The 21276-nt window shown below is 41.6% G+C and overlaps 1 protein-coding gene across 6 annotated transcripts in view; it reads right to left on the bottom strand.

Moving 5' to 3' along the window:
* Positions 1 to 21276, bottom strand: part of APLF (aprataxin and PNKP like factor) — a 102877-nt gene that overhangs the window by 69853 nt on the left and 11748 nt on the right. For 4 of the 6 annotated variants that reach the window (XR_009458046.1, XR_009458052.1, XR_009458053.1 and 1 more), the window contains exons 2-4: positions 16271 to 16342; positions 7883 to 8049; positions 6067 to 6238 (exon numbers count right to left, since the gene is read on the bottom strand). Coding sequence is in view for 3 of the 6 variants with exons in the window: in XM_059720051.1 (XP_059576034.1) it covers positions 6067 to 6238; positions 7883 to 8049; positions 16271 to 16342 (411 nt within the window). In the remaining 3 variants the exon portion in view is untranslated. Of the gene's footprint in view, positions 1 to 6066; positions 6239 to 7149; positions 7214 to 7882; positions 8050 to 16270; positions 16343 to 21276 lie in introns of all 6 variants that reach the window. The other 2 variants (XM_059720055.1, XM_059720058.1) reach the window with 2 other exon arrangements.

Genomic DNA, 21276 nt, shown 5'->3' with positions numbered 1-21276 from the left:
CAGATGTGATGCACCCAAGAGTGCTAAGAGAATTGGCCAACGTGATTGAAGACCCACTGGCTGTTACCCTTAAACTTGTGTAGTCTGGGACAGGTCCCAGATGACTGAAAAAGAGCCAACACAGTGCCCAACTTTAAGAAAGGGAAGACGGAGGATCTGCGGAACTACAGACCTGTCAGCCTCACCTCAGTCCCTGGCAAAATCATGGAGAAGGTCCTCACGGAACCTATTTCTAAGCACTTGGAGGAAAAGGTAGTGATCAGAAATAGTCAGCATGGATTCACCAAAGGCAAGTCATGCCTGACCAACCTGACTGCCTTCTATGATGACATGACTAGCTCTGTGGATGTGGGCACCCTGCATGGTAGATAGAAAACTGGTTGGATCATTGGGCTCAAAGGGAGTAATCAATGGCTTTGTCTAGTTAGCAGGAAGTATCAGGTGGAGTGCACCAGGAGTTGGTCCTGGGGCCAGTATCTTCATCAAATGACCAGGAAGATGGGATGGAGTACACCCTCAGCAAGTTTGCAGATGACGCGAAGTTTTGGGGGGCAGGAGAGTGGGGAGCAGTACATACACAGGAGGTTAAAACTAGAATTCAGAGACACCATAACAAATTAGAGGGTTAGACCAAAAGAAATCTCATGAGACTCAATAAGGACAAATGCAACGTCCTGCACTTAGGACAGAACTATCAATCACTGGTGCAGGCTGCAGACCAACTGGTTAAGCAGCAGATCTGGAGAAAAGGACTGGGGGTTACAGTGGACTAGCTGAATACAAGACAGTGTGCCCTTGTTGCAAAGGCAGTTAATGGCGTACTGAGCTGCATTAGTACGAGTGTTGCCAGAAGATGGAGGGAAGTGATTATTCCCCTTTATTTGGCACTGGTGAGGCTACAGCTATGGCCACATCTGGAGTACTGTGCCCAGTTTTGGGCCCCCACTGTAGAAAGGATGTGGAAAAATTGGAGAGAGTCCAGCAGAGGGCAACAAAAATGGTTAGAAGGCTGGGCCACATGACTTGTGAGGAGAGGTTGAGGGAACTGGGCTTATTTAGCTTGGAGAAGAGAAGACTGAGGGGGGATTTAATTGCAGCTTTCAACTATCTGAAGGGGGATTCCAAAGAGAATGGAGCTAGACTGTTCTCAGAGGTGGCAAATGACAGAACAAGGAGCAATAGCCTCAAGTTGAAGCACAGGACGTTTAGGTTGAATAGTAGGAAAATACTCTCACTAGGAGGGCAATAAAGAAATGGAACAGGTTCCTCGGAGGTTATGGAATCTCTATCATTGGGGGTTTTTAAGACCTGACTGGACAAAGCCTTGCGGGGGATGATGATATAGGTGGGGATGGTCCTGCTTTGAGCAGAGGGTTGGGCTAGATGACCACCCAAGGTCCCTTCCAATCCTCATTTTTTACTACTCTATAACACCTGGTTCCAGCCATGAAAGGGGGCTAATAAGCATACGTGAAGTACCTGAAGTACACACACACACAGCACTGTTGAGTTGTGAAGTCACCATGGCTTGAAATTCTGTTGACTCTGGTGGGGCCCAGCTCGATGAACTACATGGTAAAATCACAAGCTTTTGGCTTTGAACTAATATCATGCATAGTTTGTTCTATGTAAGTAGGTGCCAAAGTGCTGCTCAAAAGTGTTCTTAACTGTGCTAAAACTTGCAACAGTTTCATCAATTCTGGATGAACTAAGGTCATGGGTACTATATGCAATACTAGAGCCATGTTTAATTTCAAGGTTACTGTTCTCAAATTTGCTCCTCACTTATGTGATCAGAAAGACTACGTTTTGACAAAGAAGGGGGAGGGGCTGTCAAGGAAAAAAGTTAGAGGGAAACAGAAAGCAAAAGAAGCTACCTGACTCTACAGATTTATTTTTCTTGCTGTAGCAGTGGGACGGGAATAAATTCAAGGCAAGCCTCCAATAAATTAGATTCTATACCTGGATAATTATAATAAAGTTGTAAGTTTTCCATACGTAAAATCTAATTATTGGGGGGGGTCATCTTTTAATTAGGGTCATCTTCTATTCAAGCAAATATGGTACCAATTTATATATACGGTTATTTACTGCCACATTTACACTTTTGAACTGATACAACCTCTAGTTACCAATGAGAGAAATATCTCTTTTGGAAATCTGAGTTTGCTATAGGAGATATGTCAACTATTTTACTTATGAAAAGTAAGATTTGCTCTATATATTGTCCTGTGCGTCTTCCTTAGCACGTAAGGTTTTCCCAATTATGAACCAAAGTAGAAGTTAAAAATAATGATGATAATAATAAAAAAAACTCATACTAATTAGTTCAGCACCTGAAGATCAGACATTTCACCTGGACACAAGAAGAGAACTACTCCAAAGCTCTAGAGCAGGAGTCAGCAACCCCCAGCTTGCATGCCATTAGTGGCACGTGGAGATGTTTTTCCCAGCACACCCGGAGACATGCAAGGAAATTGTTTCGTTTGGTTGTTTTTTTAAGTCCTGCTCTGGGCTCTCCCGTGCAGCCACAAGTCCCAGGACCACAGCAGGCACTGGGGCAGAACCAGAAAAATACAGGCAGGGACACTGTTTGTGTTCTACTGCCCCTGCCCCTTGCTCCCAAGCTGCACCCTTCAGCCTGGCTGGCCCCTAGAGGGAGCTGCAGGTGGACAGGGCTAGGGCAAGACAGGTGCTGTGTAGGGTGGCTGCTCTGGAGGCTTCCAGAAGGTGGCAGAGCCCTGGGCCCAGGCAGGCAGACACCCTGTCCTACCCAGGCAGGGCAGCACTGGGGTGCCGAGTGCTGAGGCTGGGCAGACACCATGAGCAAGCCAGCCAAGTCGGGCCCTTAGGAAGGTGGGGGCTGGATGGGAAGTGGGGGCTGCCCCAGGACTCTGCAGGCTCAAACTGTAGTGGGTGGGCAAGTAGAGGTGCCCAGCAGCACCCATGGTGGGGCCTGGCCCGACCCACGCAACTCCACAGTGATGAGCTGCAGCCACCCTGCGCGCAAGGGGATGCTGCCTGGCTGGGGCAGGACGCTGGGCTTGGAGGGCTTCCCTCGCCGGGATCGGCTTCCCTGCATGCTGGGCACAGTGCAAGCAGGGCAGAGCCATTCCCGGTGCAAAGGCCTGGCCCCCTGGACCCTGGGAACAGCCACCACAGCTGCCCCAGCCTGCCCGGGCCCCAACCTTACCCACCTACAGCTCCCTTCAAGGGGCCAGAGCCAAGGCAGGCACTGCACAGGGCTGTTGCGCTGCTGGCTCCCGGCTGGCTCAGCCCCGAGCACCCACTGTGGCAGCTGTTCCCAGAGCCCAGGGGAACAGCCTGCAGCTGCGGCTCCCACTCACACTGTACCTGGCATGCACAGAGGCCAAGAAGGGAGCCCCCTGAGTCCAGAGTCCTGCCCCAGCCAGGAAGCATCTCTTCACAGGTAGGGTGGCTGCGCCCCATCCCCATGGAGCTGCACAGGCCAGCTGGGCCCCACCTCCAGTGCTTCTGGGCTCATCCACTGTGGCCCGAGTCTGAGGAGCCCTGGGGCAGCCTCTGCTCCCCACCTGACCCCTGTTCTCCTCCAGCTGCATCTTTCCCAAGGGCCTGGGCAAGCCAGCCAGCCCACGGTGACTCCGCTGGTGCCTGCTGCTCCTCTCTCCCTCTCATCACAACATGCTTAGCCAAAAAAAAAAATTCACAAGTACCAAAGCAGTACATGAAGTTTTATTTATTGTCACCAGGTTTAGAATTTTTAGAAAACCTGGGATTTACTGTTTAAAAAAAAAAAAAAAGCAACACTTATGATTATTAACTGTATTAAATATGCAGGGCATCCTGCCATGTACCACCCTCCACTCCCTGCCGCAGTTTTGTTTTTGTGGCATGCCAGCACTCTGGCACCTTACAAGGTAGACAATGTAGTTTTTTCAGCACTTTGGCCAAAAAACATTGCGTGCCACTGCTCTAGGAGGACAAGTGTAAGAGACTGTGTACACACTATAAGTAGATATTATTCCCTGACCTATTCCCAGAACAATAACCACAGTTCTAGATACACGAGTATAAACTTAAAAAGCTTTTAGGCAGAATATAAATATTGAATTGTAAATTACATCAGGCAATAATTTGGGGGTCAGACATTATGCATTCCTAGAGTTCCTTTTGGCAACGTATTTTTAGTATACTGAACTGCTCTGACACTAAACAGTGTTTTTAAGACATATGTGTCTGACTCCACATCTGTTCCTCACATAGTCTGTGCACAAAGTAAAGAAAAGATTATATCATTTATAGCAATGGTGCTCAACCTTTTCCCCAGCAGGCCAAATGGGCAATGCCTGGTCTAACTATGGGCTGTTTGGTGGTTCTGATCCAGCAGCCAGGGTGCACCACCTGGCCACCACTCCCTCACTGAGAGATTTCCTGACTGGTAGGGAGCACCGTGGGCCAGATACGATTGCTCTGTGGGCTGGAGGTCAAATTATACTATAACCAAGTCTAAATTTTGAAGAAACCTTTTACAGTGTTTTGCCTTTTTTATGGTCCTGAATGATTAAGAAAGCAATCATATTAGTATTTAAATGTATAAGGTAACTGCAATTTTGGGGAAATTTAAAGTAGTTGAGGTAACATATAGATAGTTCTGTTATCTATATATAGATAGATCTCCATCCATCCATCCATCCATCCATCCATCCACACACACTAAAAGCTCTGTTATCTGGTATCCCCCGGGAATGGGGGATGCTGGATAACAAAATATGCCGGTTAATTGAGTGGCCCGGGCCACTGCTTCTCCCGCCGTGTCTGGGGTGTCCTACCGCCCCTCCCGCAGGCCCTGCAGGACAAGGGGGAGTGCCCTGCACAGTACACTATGCCTCCAGGCCATGGGGGCTCAGCAGCGCAGGCTACTTTGCCCCGGGCCATGGGGGCTCGAAGAAACCGAAGTGCCACGGTGGGCACCTCCGGTTTCACTTTATCTTACAGACCAGCATGCCAGTTAATTGAGCATGCCAGCTTCTAAGAAGCCAGTTAACAGAACTTTTACTGTATAAATTTATTAGTATAGCTATATATAAAATGAAGTGCATGTCTGTTCACTTATAACTTGAGAATGGCTGGTCCTATCTACTCTAAACCTTCCAAAAAAAAAAAAAATCACTGAGTACCACCTGAAAAAAAAATTATAGGCAAGTTGTTTTTCATTTGACCCTTTGTGGGGCTTCCAGTGACTATTTAAGAGAACAATGCTTTTCACACAGAGTTTCATAGTAGCTAGGGTCAGGAGGGACCTGAACAGATCATCTAGCCGGACCCCCTGCCACAGGCAGAATGAATGCTGGGTTCACAAGACCCCAGACAGGTGATCGTCCAACCTCCTCTTGAATTTGTCCAAGGTAGGGGTGAGGACCACTTCCCTGGGAAGTTGGTTCCAGATTTTGGCCATCCTAACTGTAAAATATTGCCTTCCAATCTCTAACCTAAACCTATTCTCCATCAGCTTATTACCATTGTTCCTGGTCACCCCAGGTGGTGCTGGGGAGAAAAGGGCTCTACCTATTTGCTGTTGACCTCCCCTGATGAGTTTGAGTTTGTAGGCAGCCACCAGGTTCTCCCTCACCCTCCTCTTGCTGAGTCTATCCTCACAGACCTGTCCTGCTGCCCTCTCAAGTTACATGTGGCTTGCTCTAGAGATGGTAGTCAAAGACGGTTGTGTATACTAGTACCAACAGGAGGCATCACAAACTTTGTTTACAAAGAAGTTCTACAATAAAGATCATTCATTTGGATCTCATTTGAAGTGTCGCTCAATATTAAATATGTTGTACTATATGTTCTTTAAAAATTAAACAATATTTTTTACCTAACTATGCTGTATGTTCTTTGAAAATAAACAAACACTGCAATTACAAAAACAATGACGTAGGAGAAGAACAGGTCCTTCCACTAGTCGATAAAGAGTGTGTGTGTGTGTGTGTGTGTGTGCGCGCGCGCGCACACACACACACACACACACAATACAGTACTTTTAAAAATACAAGTGTCACAGTATTGGAGAAAATATTAGACACTCACTGAATCTCTGGAAGCTGTTTCGTTTTTTGGCATTTCGGCTTTTCTTTCCAACTGGGAACAGCCTTCCACTTGGATATCACTATTAGGACATGTTGGACTACATGACAGCTCAACAGGATCAACACTTGAAGGAAAATTCAGTGGTTCTTGTACATTAACCTTATGATTTTTCCTGTGGTGTGATAAAATGCATCTTTTAGGGAAAAATATTTTAAACTTTATATCTATTGAGGTTCACCATGAAACTATAAAAATACTTTCATCCAACTAACATAAAAGCAAGTCTGAGCTTTAGATATTAATAGAACAACAACAAAGACCTCCACTGCATTACATTTATCATATATATATATATTTTTTTATTTTTTTTTTAGAATAAATTTCCCCTGCTTTGTTACTGCATAGGACAAAAATACACCTCGGGGATGAAGGCAGCCCTTCAAATTAGTACTGCTTGAGGTTCAAAAATTAATACTACATACATTATACAAATATATATAAAGTAAAACTTAGTTTTCCCTTACATGTACTACCAACTATATAGCAAACGGGTTTCGCCTCAATTTATTTGTTAGAGATATTAACTTACAATGCTATCATTGTTAATTTTTTTTAAATAAAGTGAATGAATGAATGAATGAATTTTAAAAATTAATAATTTAACAAGATACCCGACCACAGGCTGAAAATGCAGAAGTACAGAACTGACAGTTTTCTCCTGAACTGAAATTTGACTCTAAAAATCTTTCCATTTTCAAATTTTACTAGGTTTTTCATAGAATCATAGAAGTAGGGTCGGAAGGGACCTTGTAGATCTTCAAGTCCGACCCCCTGCCTGGACGGGAGGGAAACTGGGCTCAAGTGACCCCAGCCAGGTAGACATTAAGCCCAGGGCAGGAGCCAGCACCACTTCCCTTTTTGCTTTGAACAAAATTAGAAAGCCTTGTTAGATGTTTCAATGTAGTTTGTATATAATAAAAACAGCAAATAAAGCTTTTCTGAAATTTGGACATCAGTGTACTTAAACAAAGAAATTTTAAAAATGCCACTACTAACTTTAAAATATCATTACAATTCTTTCACCTTATTTTAGTATCTGCCACACTACTAGCTCTTTCTCTCCACAGCTTAGAAATTGGGTAGTATCCTAGAAACAGAGTGAGTTGATATTTAAGAATAATCATTTTGGCGACTATAAGAACCATCGGAAGCAAAATGTCTTATCAGTTTGATCTTTGGTTAATGGCCTTTACAATTTGTCTTTCTCCTCTAAAATGTTATGGAAACTTACATGCATAAGGAAGCTAAGTAGAAGGGGTTACTTTAACATAAACGGTGCTCCTCTACCAATAAAAGATTTCTATTTCTGTACATACCGTACTGCTTCTAATGTTGTTTAAGACAGATAAATAATTTCATAATTTACACAACTCAGGCTTTCACTGGGACTTGGATGTTATGCCTTTGGAAAAACATCCATTGCATAAACAGATAAAACAATACTTTAATTCCATGCATCAGATCACTAACAATTAAATATTTAATCCAGAAAGCAAGATTAGCAAAGTTTTCTTGCCTAAGATATTACCTTATAACCTGACCCACTGAAGTACCAAGAACACAAAAGCAAGATCTCTTGTATAGATTATTAACCTTCCCAAATTATTCAGTACTATAAGAATAATATTTAAAAAACTTTAAGCAGCCTTTTACATTTAAGTTTTATTCAGTCAAGACCTGCTGTATGTAAAAATCTGTAAGACAAGTTTATGTTACTAATATAATACTATCATTTTTCCACATTAGGAGTCATTACCTTAGTGTACTTTCCACATCTGAGTGAGCAAAAAGGACCTTGAAAAGATATTTGTCTATTAACAGGGAAAAGCTGTCACCTGGGTTCAAAGAGTGCCACTCATGTGTCTCCAGTGGTAATAGGTCACCATTTTCAGATGACTGAAGAAAACAAGGATTTACATGGACCTGTCAATTAAAAAGATCATCATTAGTATATAGTTTACTTCACTATAGCTGCCATATTATCTCTCATGTAGCAGCCTAGGTTTGATGTAATTAACAATGATTCTACTTCAGTTTTGGAATGGCTGCTGGTATGATAAAATGAAATAATAATGAAGTATAATATTGGAAACAAAATCTATTACTACTTGTGCCAAACATATTTATACACTGTGGAGATACTGAGACTTCATAGTTTCATAGTTTGTAGGGTCGGAAGGGACCTTGACAGATCATCGAGTCCGACCCCCTGCCATGGCAGGAAAGAGCACTGGGGTCAAACGACCCCAACAAGGTGTTCATCTAGCCTCCTCTTAAAGACCCCCAGGGTAGGAGCCAGCACCACCTCTCTTGCTCAAGAGCAGTTATAATAATAGTTGATATGTTCACTTAGACTCATTTTGTTTACTTACTATGAACAAATTATCTTACCCCCAAATTTACAACACAAATCTAGTGAAGATTTAATTTTGGGGAAATTGCAAGAGTTAATTATAAAGCCTGCTTTAGTAACCCATTTTATAAAGTTCAGATATCACACATTAACAATTTAAGGAAAATCTGAGTGGGACTAGAAAGATCCATCTACCATGCTTCTGAACATCCAAGATACCTCAGGGTCTCTGCTATAGGCTTTTGCATACCAAAGAAACATCCTAGAGGCTAGGAGTGTCTGAAGCTAGGAAGAACGAGTCCTTTGGCCAGCAAAAAAATTATTTTTTTACTACAGATCATCACGTATGCTCCATGGCAGACCCAGAAGTGGACCGGAAGTACTTCTGGTCCACTTCTGGGTCCACCACTGACCATGCGGGGCACACCCCCCTGCACTCCTGTGGGACGCTCCATCCGTCCCACCATCTCAGCATTCACGAGCCGCGCCTGGTACCTCAAGGTATGTAGAAAAAATATATATAAAGCTGTGTCTGTGGCCGAATCGTTGAATCTCTCCAAATCGAATTGGAGGCTTCCGATTTGATTCAGAAAGATTAATGGGTCTCCTGATTTGGAGATTAGGCCGCCGAATCGAATCAGCAACTGAAGCTTTACCTCTCAGGCAGCACAGGGGGCCGGGGGGAGGGGGGGGGGCGCCATGGGTTCCTGGGGCCACACACTAGGTACACTCCATCTCCCATGCTCCACAGTGCACCCTCTATTTTCCCATCACACCCTATGGTCTCCCTGCATAGGGAGAAATGCATCATTTCACCCTCTGAGAATCATATGCAGCCCACAAATTGCCAGTTGAACAGCCCTGATTTAAAGATTTTTAGTGACCGACATAATAGCAAATATGCAAATTCATAAAAACAAGCTAATGACTTAGGGAATGGCCTAACAATATGATTTTGGTTTGCTTAAGAAAATCCAGTAATGATCCCCTCCACCCAGATGTCTCGTCTTTGCAGCACAAAGTAGGACACTTAATTAATTACCCATACATTTTTAAAAGGTACATTCTAACTCTACTGACATGAGAAAAAGGTAACACGTGCTTTCAATCAGTATAAAAAAGTTAAATTAGGCAAATGTCATGAAGTGCCCAAGTAAGTTAAAGGAGTTGTACTCTTCCTTTATGCAACAGTTATTAATCCTTAACAATTACCCTGTTTAATTAGACCTGCTGGAACTTGAATTGTTTTTAAAAACAAAATTTACCTATTCTCTTGTTTTTTCCTACTTTTAACATGAAACCAACAAGCTACAGATGATTGAAAAAGATTAATAAGTGCCGTCTAAAAATACTGGAGGAAATACTGTATAAAAATAAATAAATAAAAAAAAACATTGCACATTTCCTAGGATGAAAGCAGGCTTCAAGTCAGAGGTCTTCAGTTCAACAGCTATTTGCCAGCCCACATTGAATCATTTTGGGTGTATAAATTTAAAAATCAGTCTGGATGATTATGATGGTTAATTTGCAAAAGAGGTAAAGGGCAAAGATCACAGATCTATGGAATTCAATTATCAGTTAAATAAGAAGGACCTATGATTGCATTACACCTTGCACATGAAACTTAAGAAGCAGATTAGTAACATTACCCTGATAATCACTTCTATATCAAACGCTACATGACTTAGCCAATGCCGGTATTTTTCTCTGCAGAGATGGCGAGTTGAAGAAAAAAAAAAAAATCTACATTTGAACTGCTCTAAAAATCAGAGACACTTCAGACTATAAAGATCATTTCAAACCCCAGTCAAAAGTTAAAGAGACTTCTGCCTGCCTACTTTCATGTTGCCCTCAATGCCTAGATGACTCTTAACTAATACACCCAAGGCAGTCATATCACACTGTATCAGACTCCTTTTCTTATAAAACCTTCTATTAACAGTATCCACATGCTATATTATTTCATACCGAGAGCCCTTCAGGACATGGATCTGGTCTTTTCTACCATGGGTGCAATTATCTGCAGTGAAGTGCTGCATACAATCAAAATGCTGTACAAAGAAGATTCACTGAAAATATCATATATACATATAATTAAAGCTATTAAAATTCCTGTCTAAAGTATAGGCCTCTTCATTCATTTTTAAGATCTGTTTAGTTCAATTGCTGTTGAAACAAGGTTTAGATTAAAAGTGTGACACAGAAAAGGTTACAACATGGATCTGCATAGTATCTTTCATCTTGGAGAGATCAGACAAATGGAGAATGAAAAGGATAGGAAGGAAGATTCTGCTTGTTTTACATTAGCAACGGAGCCTATTGCCTGGTAGTAAAGCAATGACATTGACAATAGGAACAGTTGAATAGTGAAAGGGCGAGATTTGCAATTAAATAATAAAAAATGGTGATCAAAAATTGCATCCTTGTAATTGCTCAGGTTTTACACTCTTGCCTCTCATGACAGCATCACATCATTAGCTCCACAGTAAGAATTTTCCACACCCATGTTTCTCAGCCTGTGGATTGCAAAAATATATGAAAGGGTTGTGAACAAACTTTAAAAACGGATCAACAAACTTTAAAAATGGATTCTCCTTTAAAAGGAGAAAAATGTGGGAAAACAAGGGTTTTCCCTTGCAGGCTGGCAGAGTTCTAGCCTGCAAGAGATGCTTGCCACCCCCCACCCTCCCCCCGTCCCCCATGCACCCCCTCCTATGCCACAAACTCACCCACTAGCCCCACATACTGGGGGACTGGGGGAGCATTGGGTCAGGAGCAAAGGGGCATTGGCAGGGCCAAGAGGCTATTTTCTATTTAAACTATTTACTGGGTCAGGACTGGCCATCAATGTTTACAAACGGGTCCAGCTATAAAAAAGGGTTGAGAACCACTATGCCAGACAAAGGTAGAATTCCCAATGTAAAAATTAGCAGATTCCCTAATCCAGCCATGATCACCAAAACACCCTAGGTTTTTAATGCATTATAAAATATCAAAAGAGAACACAAACTCCTTTCCCCCCCACCACCACTTTGGTGAAAACATGAAACCAACATTTTTTAATTGCAGGAGTAGCTTTTGCTGCTATCTGTGCAGACAGATAATGGGACTCTTCTAGTTATGAACTTCACCTTGTTTGCTACTAATGTTTTTGAGCAGATTAGTTGCTCTTCAGATAAATATAGTGCGTGTTCCACCCCTTGAAAATTAAGTGCACGTGATACTTCAAAACACGTGTTCAAAAAAGCGTGTCCCCCAAGGGACACACATTTTGATTTTACAGCCTACCTCAATTTATTGTGAGTTCATTTAAAACAAACAGTACAAGCAGGCTGGAAAAAGGATGTTGCCAAGTAGCCTGTAACAGATGGAAAAGTTAGGTCTCTTGTCAGCTGCACAAAAAAAAGGAAGAATAAAGCAAACAGATCAATGACAGCAGCATCGAGCTACCAGTCAGAAGTGAAAAGAGACTAAAGAAAGAACTGCAGAGAAGAGCAACAGAAATGAACCGCCTGTCTGGAATAGGACTAAAGGTGGTCTAGATGTCAGCAACAGTAAATGCCTCGAGAGAAGCACATTGACAAGCACATAGGAGCTTGTTTCAGCTGGCTGTGTGATCAGAGTACAAGCCTGTAACAACTGAAGAAAAACAAAACTGGCTTTAGATTTCTGGACTACAGCCAGTTCAAAGGGAACAGGGAAAAACAAACAAACAAACAAACAGTTTAAACCTATGGGCAAGATAAGGAATGTGGGCCTACCCATATCACAGGGCCACAGCCCATAGGACTGGACTGCCCAAAAACCTCAGATGACATAGGCCAGAGACATGAAGCCAGTTTGGTTGGCCACTCCTTGTTTAAACAGTTTAAATTTTCTAGCTAAGTCCATATAAATTGCATAATACATTTTAGAGGCTTAAAAATTTAGTAGAATCTTTTACATAAATTACCTGGTTCAGAGCAGTTCCTAGGAACTTCCGCTTTTTAATCTGCTCCCTCTTATGCCACATTTGAGGAGTTTGGAAAAGTTGGTAAAGTTTCCTAGGTATATCTGTTAATTTCATGAGCTGGTCATGATTATATGCCACTTGGACCAGGTGGGATCAGAGGCCAGACTTAGGAAAAAGGCACTTTTGACCAATATTAGGCAGTTACTAACAAATGAAGAGGGGAAAACGAAATGAATGCTTTTATGTGCAAGAGTTCTTTGGGCTACTGGCTATTGAGGCTACTTTTTACAGAAAAGGATGTAGGGGCCCCATTCCACTATCTTTTGGGTAAACAAGTTCTAGTATTGTAGGCTCTTGTATATACCTATAAACCTGAAAAAAACTACAACTAAAGTTTGCAGTGTTACCTGCAATACAGCTGTTTAAATATACATAATGGATAAAAAGTTTCTGAAAACAAGATGGCTGGAGAGAATGTTTTATTAACTAATGTGTATTATAGAAATCAGTAACATCATTAACAGGCACGAGCAGAAAAATTCATTTGAACTTGCCCTCCAATTTGCACATTTTCTTTTCTAAGCACTCCTCATTAACCGCAACCAAACACTCCATTTTTTTTTCCATTTTGACTTATTACCAGTTATTCAGTTGCAGCAAGAGACACAAAAAGAAAATAATAAAAAGAAATAGATTTGATAACTTATAAAATCAATCAAATGTCAGTGAAGAATGAATAATTCTTTTATAGCTTATACTTGCTATCTAAAGAATTCAATAATAAATCTATACTGATAAATCTTAATACATCTTTGTACATGACAACTTCAGTTTCATTGTTAAAATAAGGGGCACTAAAACTATTATCCCAAAAATAAAAACAAAGCGACCATAACATAATTCACTAGTAACAGACAAAAATTTGATAAGGTCAGTTTACAACTAACTTTCAAGACGTTAGCTGTCTCTTCAAATTTTTCCAAAGGAAAACAGTAAAAACCAAGGAAATTATTCAAGGCTAAAAAAAACCCTAAAGATGTTAAGGCAAGGAAGGGACAGTTAAAGTTTCTAAAAACCCTTAAGCCTGTAGAAATATAATGCAATGCCTGTAACTGGAATCACAGCACTGTAGCATTTGTGATCCAAAATTAAAAACTTAAAGACATAAGAAGTCTCGTGTCCCTGATGGTTTCATTTTAGAATACAGCTAAGCAGCCATTTCAGACGTCTCTTTAGTATAGTCTTCACTCTGAATTTTCCAGGTTTCACACAGTTGTAATTGTGATAAGGGTAAAATGTTAGAGATGATTTAATTAACCTGCCAATACATGCTCAATCTTGACTATATTAATGTAGTTTAAAGCTATTATACAAACACTAAAAAGGTTCCAAAGATAATGCTGTCAATCAACATGTAGTATCAACCTTATTGTTTCAATTTATGGGAAGATTCACCAAACATGAAAAGACAGCCAGAGTACACCCGTCACATATGGTGACACTGCACAGTACCCTACAAAACCCTTAACAGGATCTTGTGACATCCCAGGGTACAATGGCACCCCGGGTGAGAATCATGCGTTTAGCAAGTCATATTCATGCAACTGGCACTGAGTGATGGAAGGGAAGGTAGGGCTCAGTCCAACTCTCAGTGCTTTCAGGGATCCCCCACAATCTGGCCAATACCCTTCATAGCACCAGCTTCAACATGCAACGAAGCTAAGGCAACAGTGCTTTGAGTTGCTCTTCAAGCACTGATTTCCAAGCTGGTGTACAGCCACAGGATCCTTAAAGTGACAAGGTCAAGTACCAGTGAGAATGCTTGAAACATGTTTATTCTTCCTCGTACAAACTCAGCTATTTAAACCAAACCAACAAAATTGTTGCATGCAAATAAGTTTATAAGGGGTGTTCACCAGGATCTGGGGGAACGTTTGTTCACCAGAGCATCCCAATGGATGACAAGGTCGAACGGGTATAAACTCCTGCAAAACCATTTCAGGCTGGACATAAGGAAGAATTTCTTTACTGTCCAAGCCCCCAAGGTCTGGAATAGCCTGCCATCGGAGGTGGTGCAAGCATCTACATTGAACACCTTCAAGATTCCTGCCCCTGGGGTAGGGGGCTGGACTCGATGATCTTCCAAGGTCCCTTCCAGCCCTAATGTCTATGAAATCTATGAAATGGTGTAAAGGAAGAACAACAATTTGTCGAATTCTAATGTCATAGTGACCTCACTTAATAGACACCAGAGCTGTTGTCCTAAACTAGCCAGTAATCTATAACCATAGTGCTTAGTCATTAATAGCTTAGCTTAAGTAGAAACTTTTTTTTTTTTCAAATACAGCTTAATGCACAAGATCACAATGAATTTTAACAACAGAGAAAGTGCGAAGCATTTACGGGCTTATCTAGAGCATCCAGAAACAACAGGCACAAGAGTGGGTGCTCAGGATAAGTCTGGAACAGCCTAACAGACATGCTTATGATTTGGAGTACATTAGCTAACTCTAGGAAGAGGGCTTTCTTAGCTCTGGTCTTCTGGGGCACCTATACACGAGGGCAGAGGCTACTCCAACATGCTGTAATTTCAGTGCATCACAGCAGGCTCAGTTAATCAAATCTGCTGGAACGTGGCAATTACCACACTCCAGCCAGCTTCTGCATCTTTTGTATTAATGTCCCTCCACTTCAAAATGGTAGCGGGATCACTTGAAGTAAAACTCGTCAAACAAGCTTTAGTTCAAGCACTCCACCACTGTTTTGAAGCACAGAAATGCTGATACACAAGACACTGCAGCACTTCGAAGCAGCTCTCAGAACCACTTTAATTAAAATGCCACACCTCCACCCCCAGAGCATGTGTAAAAGTGACCCTGAAGACCTGTGGCTGATATAGCATAGACAAGCCCAACATTATTGCATTGACATGATTCAAGTCAAAGAAAATACTAGCAGAGTCTACATTTCTTAACTTAATCATCAGATATACTGGCAAACTAGCAAAAATAGATTCTGAACTCAGAGTGAATTCTTATGGTTTGGGAAAACTATACTGTATCTTTCATCCAAAAAACACAAAACCCCTACTTTAAAAGTAAAAATATAACAATTATAGCATGGGTAGCTAACCTGCAGCACCCATGGCATAAGTGACATAGGCAGCCTGTGTGTGTGGCATGCAGTAAATAGGGGAGGGGACAGACAACAGCAGATAAGGCAGCAAATAGAAGGCAGAGCAGTAGTTTGGGTAGGGAGCACAGGGCAAGGAACAGAAAGCAGCGCAGCAGATTGGACAGAGGAAGGAGATCAGAGTAGCACTTGTGGAAGATGCAAAACTAAGTTGTAGTACACCCGCCAAAGAGGCTGGCTCCCAGTGAACTATAGAATCATGACAAGCACCTCCAGAACTATGCTTTATTCCTTTTAGACACTTCCAATGTTACATTAGCAGATAAACAAAGTTACTGAGTATTTTGCCACCAAATGGTATTCAAGATACATGAATAAGAAGGGGCAAGGAGTCAAGAGTCCTGAATCCAGCTCAACTTGTTTTTTAGTGAATCAGTCTCTGTAAAGTGGGATCCCCACCTTGTGAATATACTAGTATATCTGGAGAATGTCAACATCTTTGCATAATGTAAGTTTCACTCTAAGAACTGCTTTTTAAAATTCAGCCATGTTATTCAAGTCAGCATATTAACTTCAATGATTTTACTGTCAGACATTCCTGATGATCTGCTTAAAGAGTTCTCAGTAAGAATCACAGAAGTCATCTGAATCTTATAAAATAGGTTGTAAAAATTGGCTGTTATAAAAGAATCAGGAAGTCAAGTTACCGGTTTGATACGGAGCTGGTCACCCACCACTTCTAATACGGCATGTTTCCTAGATACTCGCTTATCTGTAATCTGGAGGGGTGGAAAAAAAGAAAGGGAATCAACAAAAGCAGATTGCAGCATTTATACCACTGGAGTGAATAAAGCAAGTACAATCGAAACAAATCAAAATAAACAAATTACAAGGTCATACTGATTACAATTTCAGCAGGACATAGCATTCAGATATTAAGTAGATCCACATTATAAATTTGCTTTATCCTCATTTTTAAAACTAACTCAATGACATTTTATACTAAAAGCTAAATTAAAATGTTTCCGCTGCAATTTTCAGAACTGGACACCTCCTGAAGTTAAATACACATTTAGTAATTTATCCTCAAGAGGTAGATTGATTTTTTTCAGACCACTGAGCATGCAACAGCTCACCAATTTAAGAGAAAATTGCTGGTTATTCTGCAGATCTAAAAGTAAGGCCACTTATTCAAAATACTTAAACACAGCCTTATTCATTTATCTTTAGTCACACCAGTTTTGAACTTGTGTGCCTAATACAGGAATGAGTACTCAAATGTGAAGAAATAAAAAGTTTAAAATCCCTGCCTTTCACTCAGTGAACATTGAGGATAAGTATAAATATTTAACCCTTGCATCACTCACCACACAGTCCACTCTACAAATCTTTGCATTCTGTTGTACAGCCCTTTCCACATGACCCCTACACATCAGAGAATTGGTAACTGACCCTTTCAGTTCACTGCTCGTGAATCTAATCTCTAGTACAGATGCATTTTTTGGAGATAAAAAACCACTCGCTGACTCTTCCTCACCCCTACATGAAGCTCCTTTCTAAAGATGAGATATACAAGAGCTGAAGATATCTTTAAATCCCGGGTTTATACTGAAGAAGTCACCATATTAGCTATTCAAGGCATTTCCTCCAAAATTTTTCTTTGGATGATATTACTCAAACTCACTTTCCAGAATTCATATTACGCTTTGAGCTATAGATTGAAGAAATTTAAAGAGCAGTAGAATGGGATACAAACTCCCACGATGATTTAAAAAAAAAAAACAAAAAAAAAAAAACCCAACAACTTTTGTCACTAAAACAGCTTGAAATTTACGTGGTCTAAAACCCATTTGCTTTTTATCATACAATATTTAACCTATGCAGCAAAAAAATGTTTTTGATGTGTGTAAAACACTGCATGCTAACTTTAATTGATTCCTGAGAAATATTTTCACCCCCCAATGTTCCATTCTATTAGCAGCTCAGCCTGAACATGAGCACCAAGGTCCCAAAAGCTGCAGCCATTTATTCCTGATGCAAGTAATCCTACTAAAATCAATAGGTTAACTCATGTACTTGTGTACGTATTTGCAAGATTAGGTCTAATAAATGATTTTCAACAGAATCTTCCTCAGAGAAGGGGAGGGGTGAGGGGAGTTAGAAAGGGTATGAGAATAAACAATTTATTTCTTGGATAGCTTCTATGAAGAAGGAAGTGTTAAGAGGATTTTGTTAGGAGACATACATCTTTATAGAACTAATTTATTTGCTCCCACAGACCCAGTTAGAGCATTCAGCCCAGAAATTTGTATAGCCCAATCTATTTGCTTGGCAACTTATCTTTAACATTAACTTATCACCAAAATAATGCAGTATTTAATGTTAACAGTATCATCACTAGTTAAATCACCAATTATAATATCTAAATATATTTCAAAAACTACTAAAAATAATAATCTATCCTGTGTTTAAATTTAAGATTTGCATGTTTTAACTTTCTTGCACAAGAGTCAACTCACTGGCATATTCAGGGAATTAATGCAAGCAAAGTTTAAAATGGACATGAGTGGGTTTTCTTATTTCATTTTTACAGGTCAGAGAAGAAATAGTCCCATCCTTTTCTGTCTAAAATCTGTCCAGAAGATTCTCTTTGATCAAAAATTTTTGACTGAAGTGGGAAAAAAATATTATACCAATGCATAAAGGTATCAATGTAAATGAAGATGACAGAGAGTAATGACTGACATTATTGTGGACTGTGTGTATTCCTCAGAAATATAGTGTTAAATGTGGCATTTCAAAGGAATGATAAAAGACGAATAAATTAAAAAAAATAAGGGAAGATGTTCAAAAGGGAATATGGTTTCACCCCATTTATGATCCAAGAGGAAAACATGTTGATATCCAGGCAAAGAGATCATGACTTGCATCATTTATTGTGCAACAGGTATCCTGGGAAGATCAAACACATTCATTCACTCTACTTAAGAATATGGCATTAGAGTTGGAAGAAAATAGAAGAAGAATTGCCTTTATAAAGTATTTGTTTCAATTTTACAGGCTTCAAAAGTACAATGGCCTTTTTGTTTTATTTTTCAGAAAAATATATATTTAAAATCAGGTTTTTGTTTTTAAGCTCCTTTTTGCCACTATGAAATACAAAACATCTCTACTTCTTCATTTTTGTTTTGCTAGTTTAAGACTCTCTCAATTTTAACTTTTAAACTGAATTTGTTTTTTATTCTGGGAGAAGCAAGGATTTCTTAGGTTGATCTTTTATTGGACTAACTGTATAGTTAGGGTAGCGTTCAACAAGCTTTCAAATGCAAGATATTCTGTCAGGTCTGCCTAGAAGAATGTCTTGCATTTGAAATCCTTGTCTCCAAGTTCTTGGACCGCCACGGTTACAGTATCCTAACACTATCATTTTTTATCCTGAAATTGTGCATCTTTCCCAAAGTTGAAGAAGTCTTTAAAAATTAGAGTAGCAAAGAAACAAATAAAAACTGTTTAAAAAGCTAGGATTCATTCACTAGCGGGAACAAAAACTTTGTATAAAAACCTAAATTAAATAAAGCTTTCAAAGATATCTCAAAAGTGGCCTCTTAAGAAAAACAAATATTTTGAGCAAAAATATTTTACTATCACCAAAATCAAAATTAAGTTCACAATTTCTGGACAGCTGTTTTCAATGACAAGACAAGCTGCATTTAAAATACAATAACTGAAATAGGTCTGCAACTGTGTAAGACAGTGATGCTCATCCTTTCAGCATCATGGGCCAGACAAGAGCCCACCCCGAGCCCACCCCAGCCCCAGCCCTGGTAAAATCTGTGGGCAAGGAAGGAGCCCCCCAGGGGGCACTTGCCTGCCTGTACACAAATGCCAGGAGCTTGGGGAATAAGCAGGAGGAGCTCATCCTCCTGCTCAGTGCAAACAATTACGATGTCATAGGGATCACGGAGACCTAGTGGGACTCCACCCATAACTGGACCACGGGGATAGATGGCTATACCCTGTACAGGAGGGATCGTGTAGAGAAAAGGGGCGGGGGTGTAGCTCTCTATGTTAAGGAAAGCTACGCGTCCCTGCAAGCCGATATTGGCGACCAGGGTGGACGGCTGGAGACCCTCTGGGTTAAAATCCGTGGGGAACACGGCACAGGGGACACAATGGTGGGAGTCTATTACAGACCTCCCACCCGAAGTCCTGAGCTAGACCAGGAGTTTGCCCAGGAACTGGCTGAGGCAGCTTGCTCCAGGACCATGGTTGTCATGGGTGACTTCAATTACCCAGACATCTCGTGGGAGGATTGCTCAGCAAAATCTGAGCGGTCGCAGAGCTTCCTCTCGTGCGTGGATGACCTCTACCTGACTCAAGAAGTCTATGGGCCAACGAGAGGCAAAGCGCTGCTCGACCTGGTGCTGGCTACTGGGGAGGACCTAGTCGGCGACCTAGTGATCGATGGGAAGCTGGGTGACAGCGACCACGAGCTGATCACCTTCACCATCCGCCGAAAAGCTGGCAAATCAGTCAGCAACACGCAAGTCCTTGACTTCAGGAAAGCCGACTTTGACAAGCTCAGGAGGCTTGTCAGTGAGGCCCTAAGGGACTGTGACCACAGGGAGAGGGGAGTTCAAGAAGAGTGGTTGCTCCTCAAGGGAGCGATCTTCAATGCACAAACTAAGTCTATTCCATCTCGGAGGAAAGGCAGCAAGAGGGCACAGCAGCCCCCCTGGCTCTCCAGGGACCTAGCAGACCTCCTGAGGCTAAAAAGAAAGGCCTACAAAGGATGGAGGATGGGAGTCACCTCCAAGGAGGATTATTCTGCACTGGTCCGGTCCTGTAGGGAGCAGACCAGGAAAGCCAAGGCTGCAACTGAACTCCAGCTAGCTTTGAGCATCAAGGACAATAAAAAGTCCTTTTTCAGATATGTGGGGAGCCGGAGGAAAAGCAGGGGCAACGTTGGACCCCTGCTGAACCAGATGGGGCAACTGACAACTGACGCCCAGGAAAAAGCCAACCTATTAAATAGGTACTTTGCGTCGGTCTTTCATCAGCCCCATGGGACACCCAAGCCCGCTACTGGGCCGGGAAGTCCGGGTGAGGGTGATCCCCTGCCCTCCATTAATGCTGACTTTGTGAAGGAACATCTTGAGAAGCTGGATACCTTCAAGTCAGCCGGCCCTGACAATCTTCACCCCAGGGTACTCAAGGAGCTGGCGAGCATCATAGCCCAGCCTCTAGCGCGGATCTTTGAAAACTCTTGGCGCTCTGGTGTAGTGCCTGAAGACTGGAAGAAGGCCAACGTGGTGCCTATCTTCAAGAAAGGGAGGAAAGTGGATCCGGCTAACTATAGGCCCATCAGCCTGACTTCTATCCCGGGGAAGATCTTAGAAAAGTTTATTAAGGAGGCCATCCTTAATGGACTGGCCGACGCCAACATCTTAAAGGGATAGCCAGCACGGGTTTGTTGCAGGTAGGTCTTGCTTGACCAATCTCATTTCCTTCTACGACCAGGTGACCTATCACCTGGACAAGGGAGATGAGATTGATGTCATATATCTTGACTTCAAAAAAGCCTTCCATCTGGTGTCCCATGATCGTCTCTTGGAGAAACTGGCCAATTGTCGCCTTGGGTCCCCCACGATCCACTGGCTGGAAAATTGGCTCCGGGGTCGGACCCAGAGGGTAGTAATTGATGGAAGTCACT

This window comes from Alligator mississippiensis, chromosome 1 (genome assembly GCF_030867095.1).
Source record: "Alligator mississippiensis isolate rAllMis1 chromosome 1, rAllMis1, whole genome shotgun sequence".
In the NCBI taxonomy this organism is placed as follows: Eukaryota; Metazoa; Chordata; order Crocodylia; family Alligatoridae; genus Alligator; species Alligator mississippiensis.
Note: the sequence above shows the minus strand (reverse complement) of the source record. Positions and strands in the feature narration are given on the sequence as shown.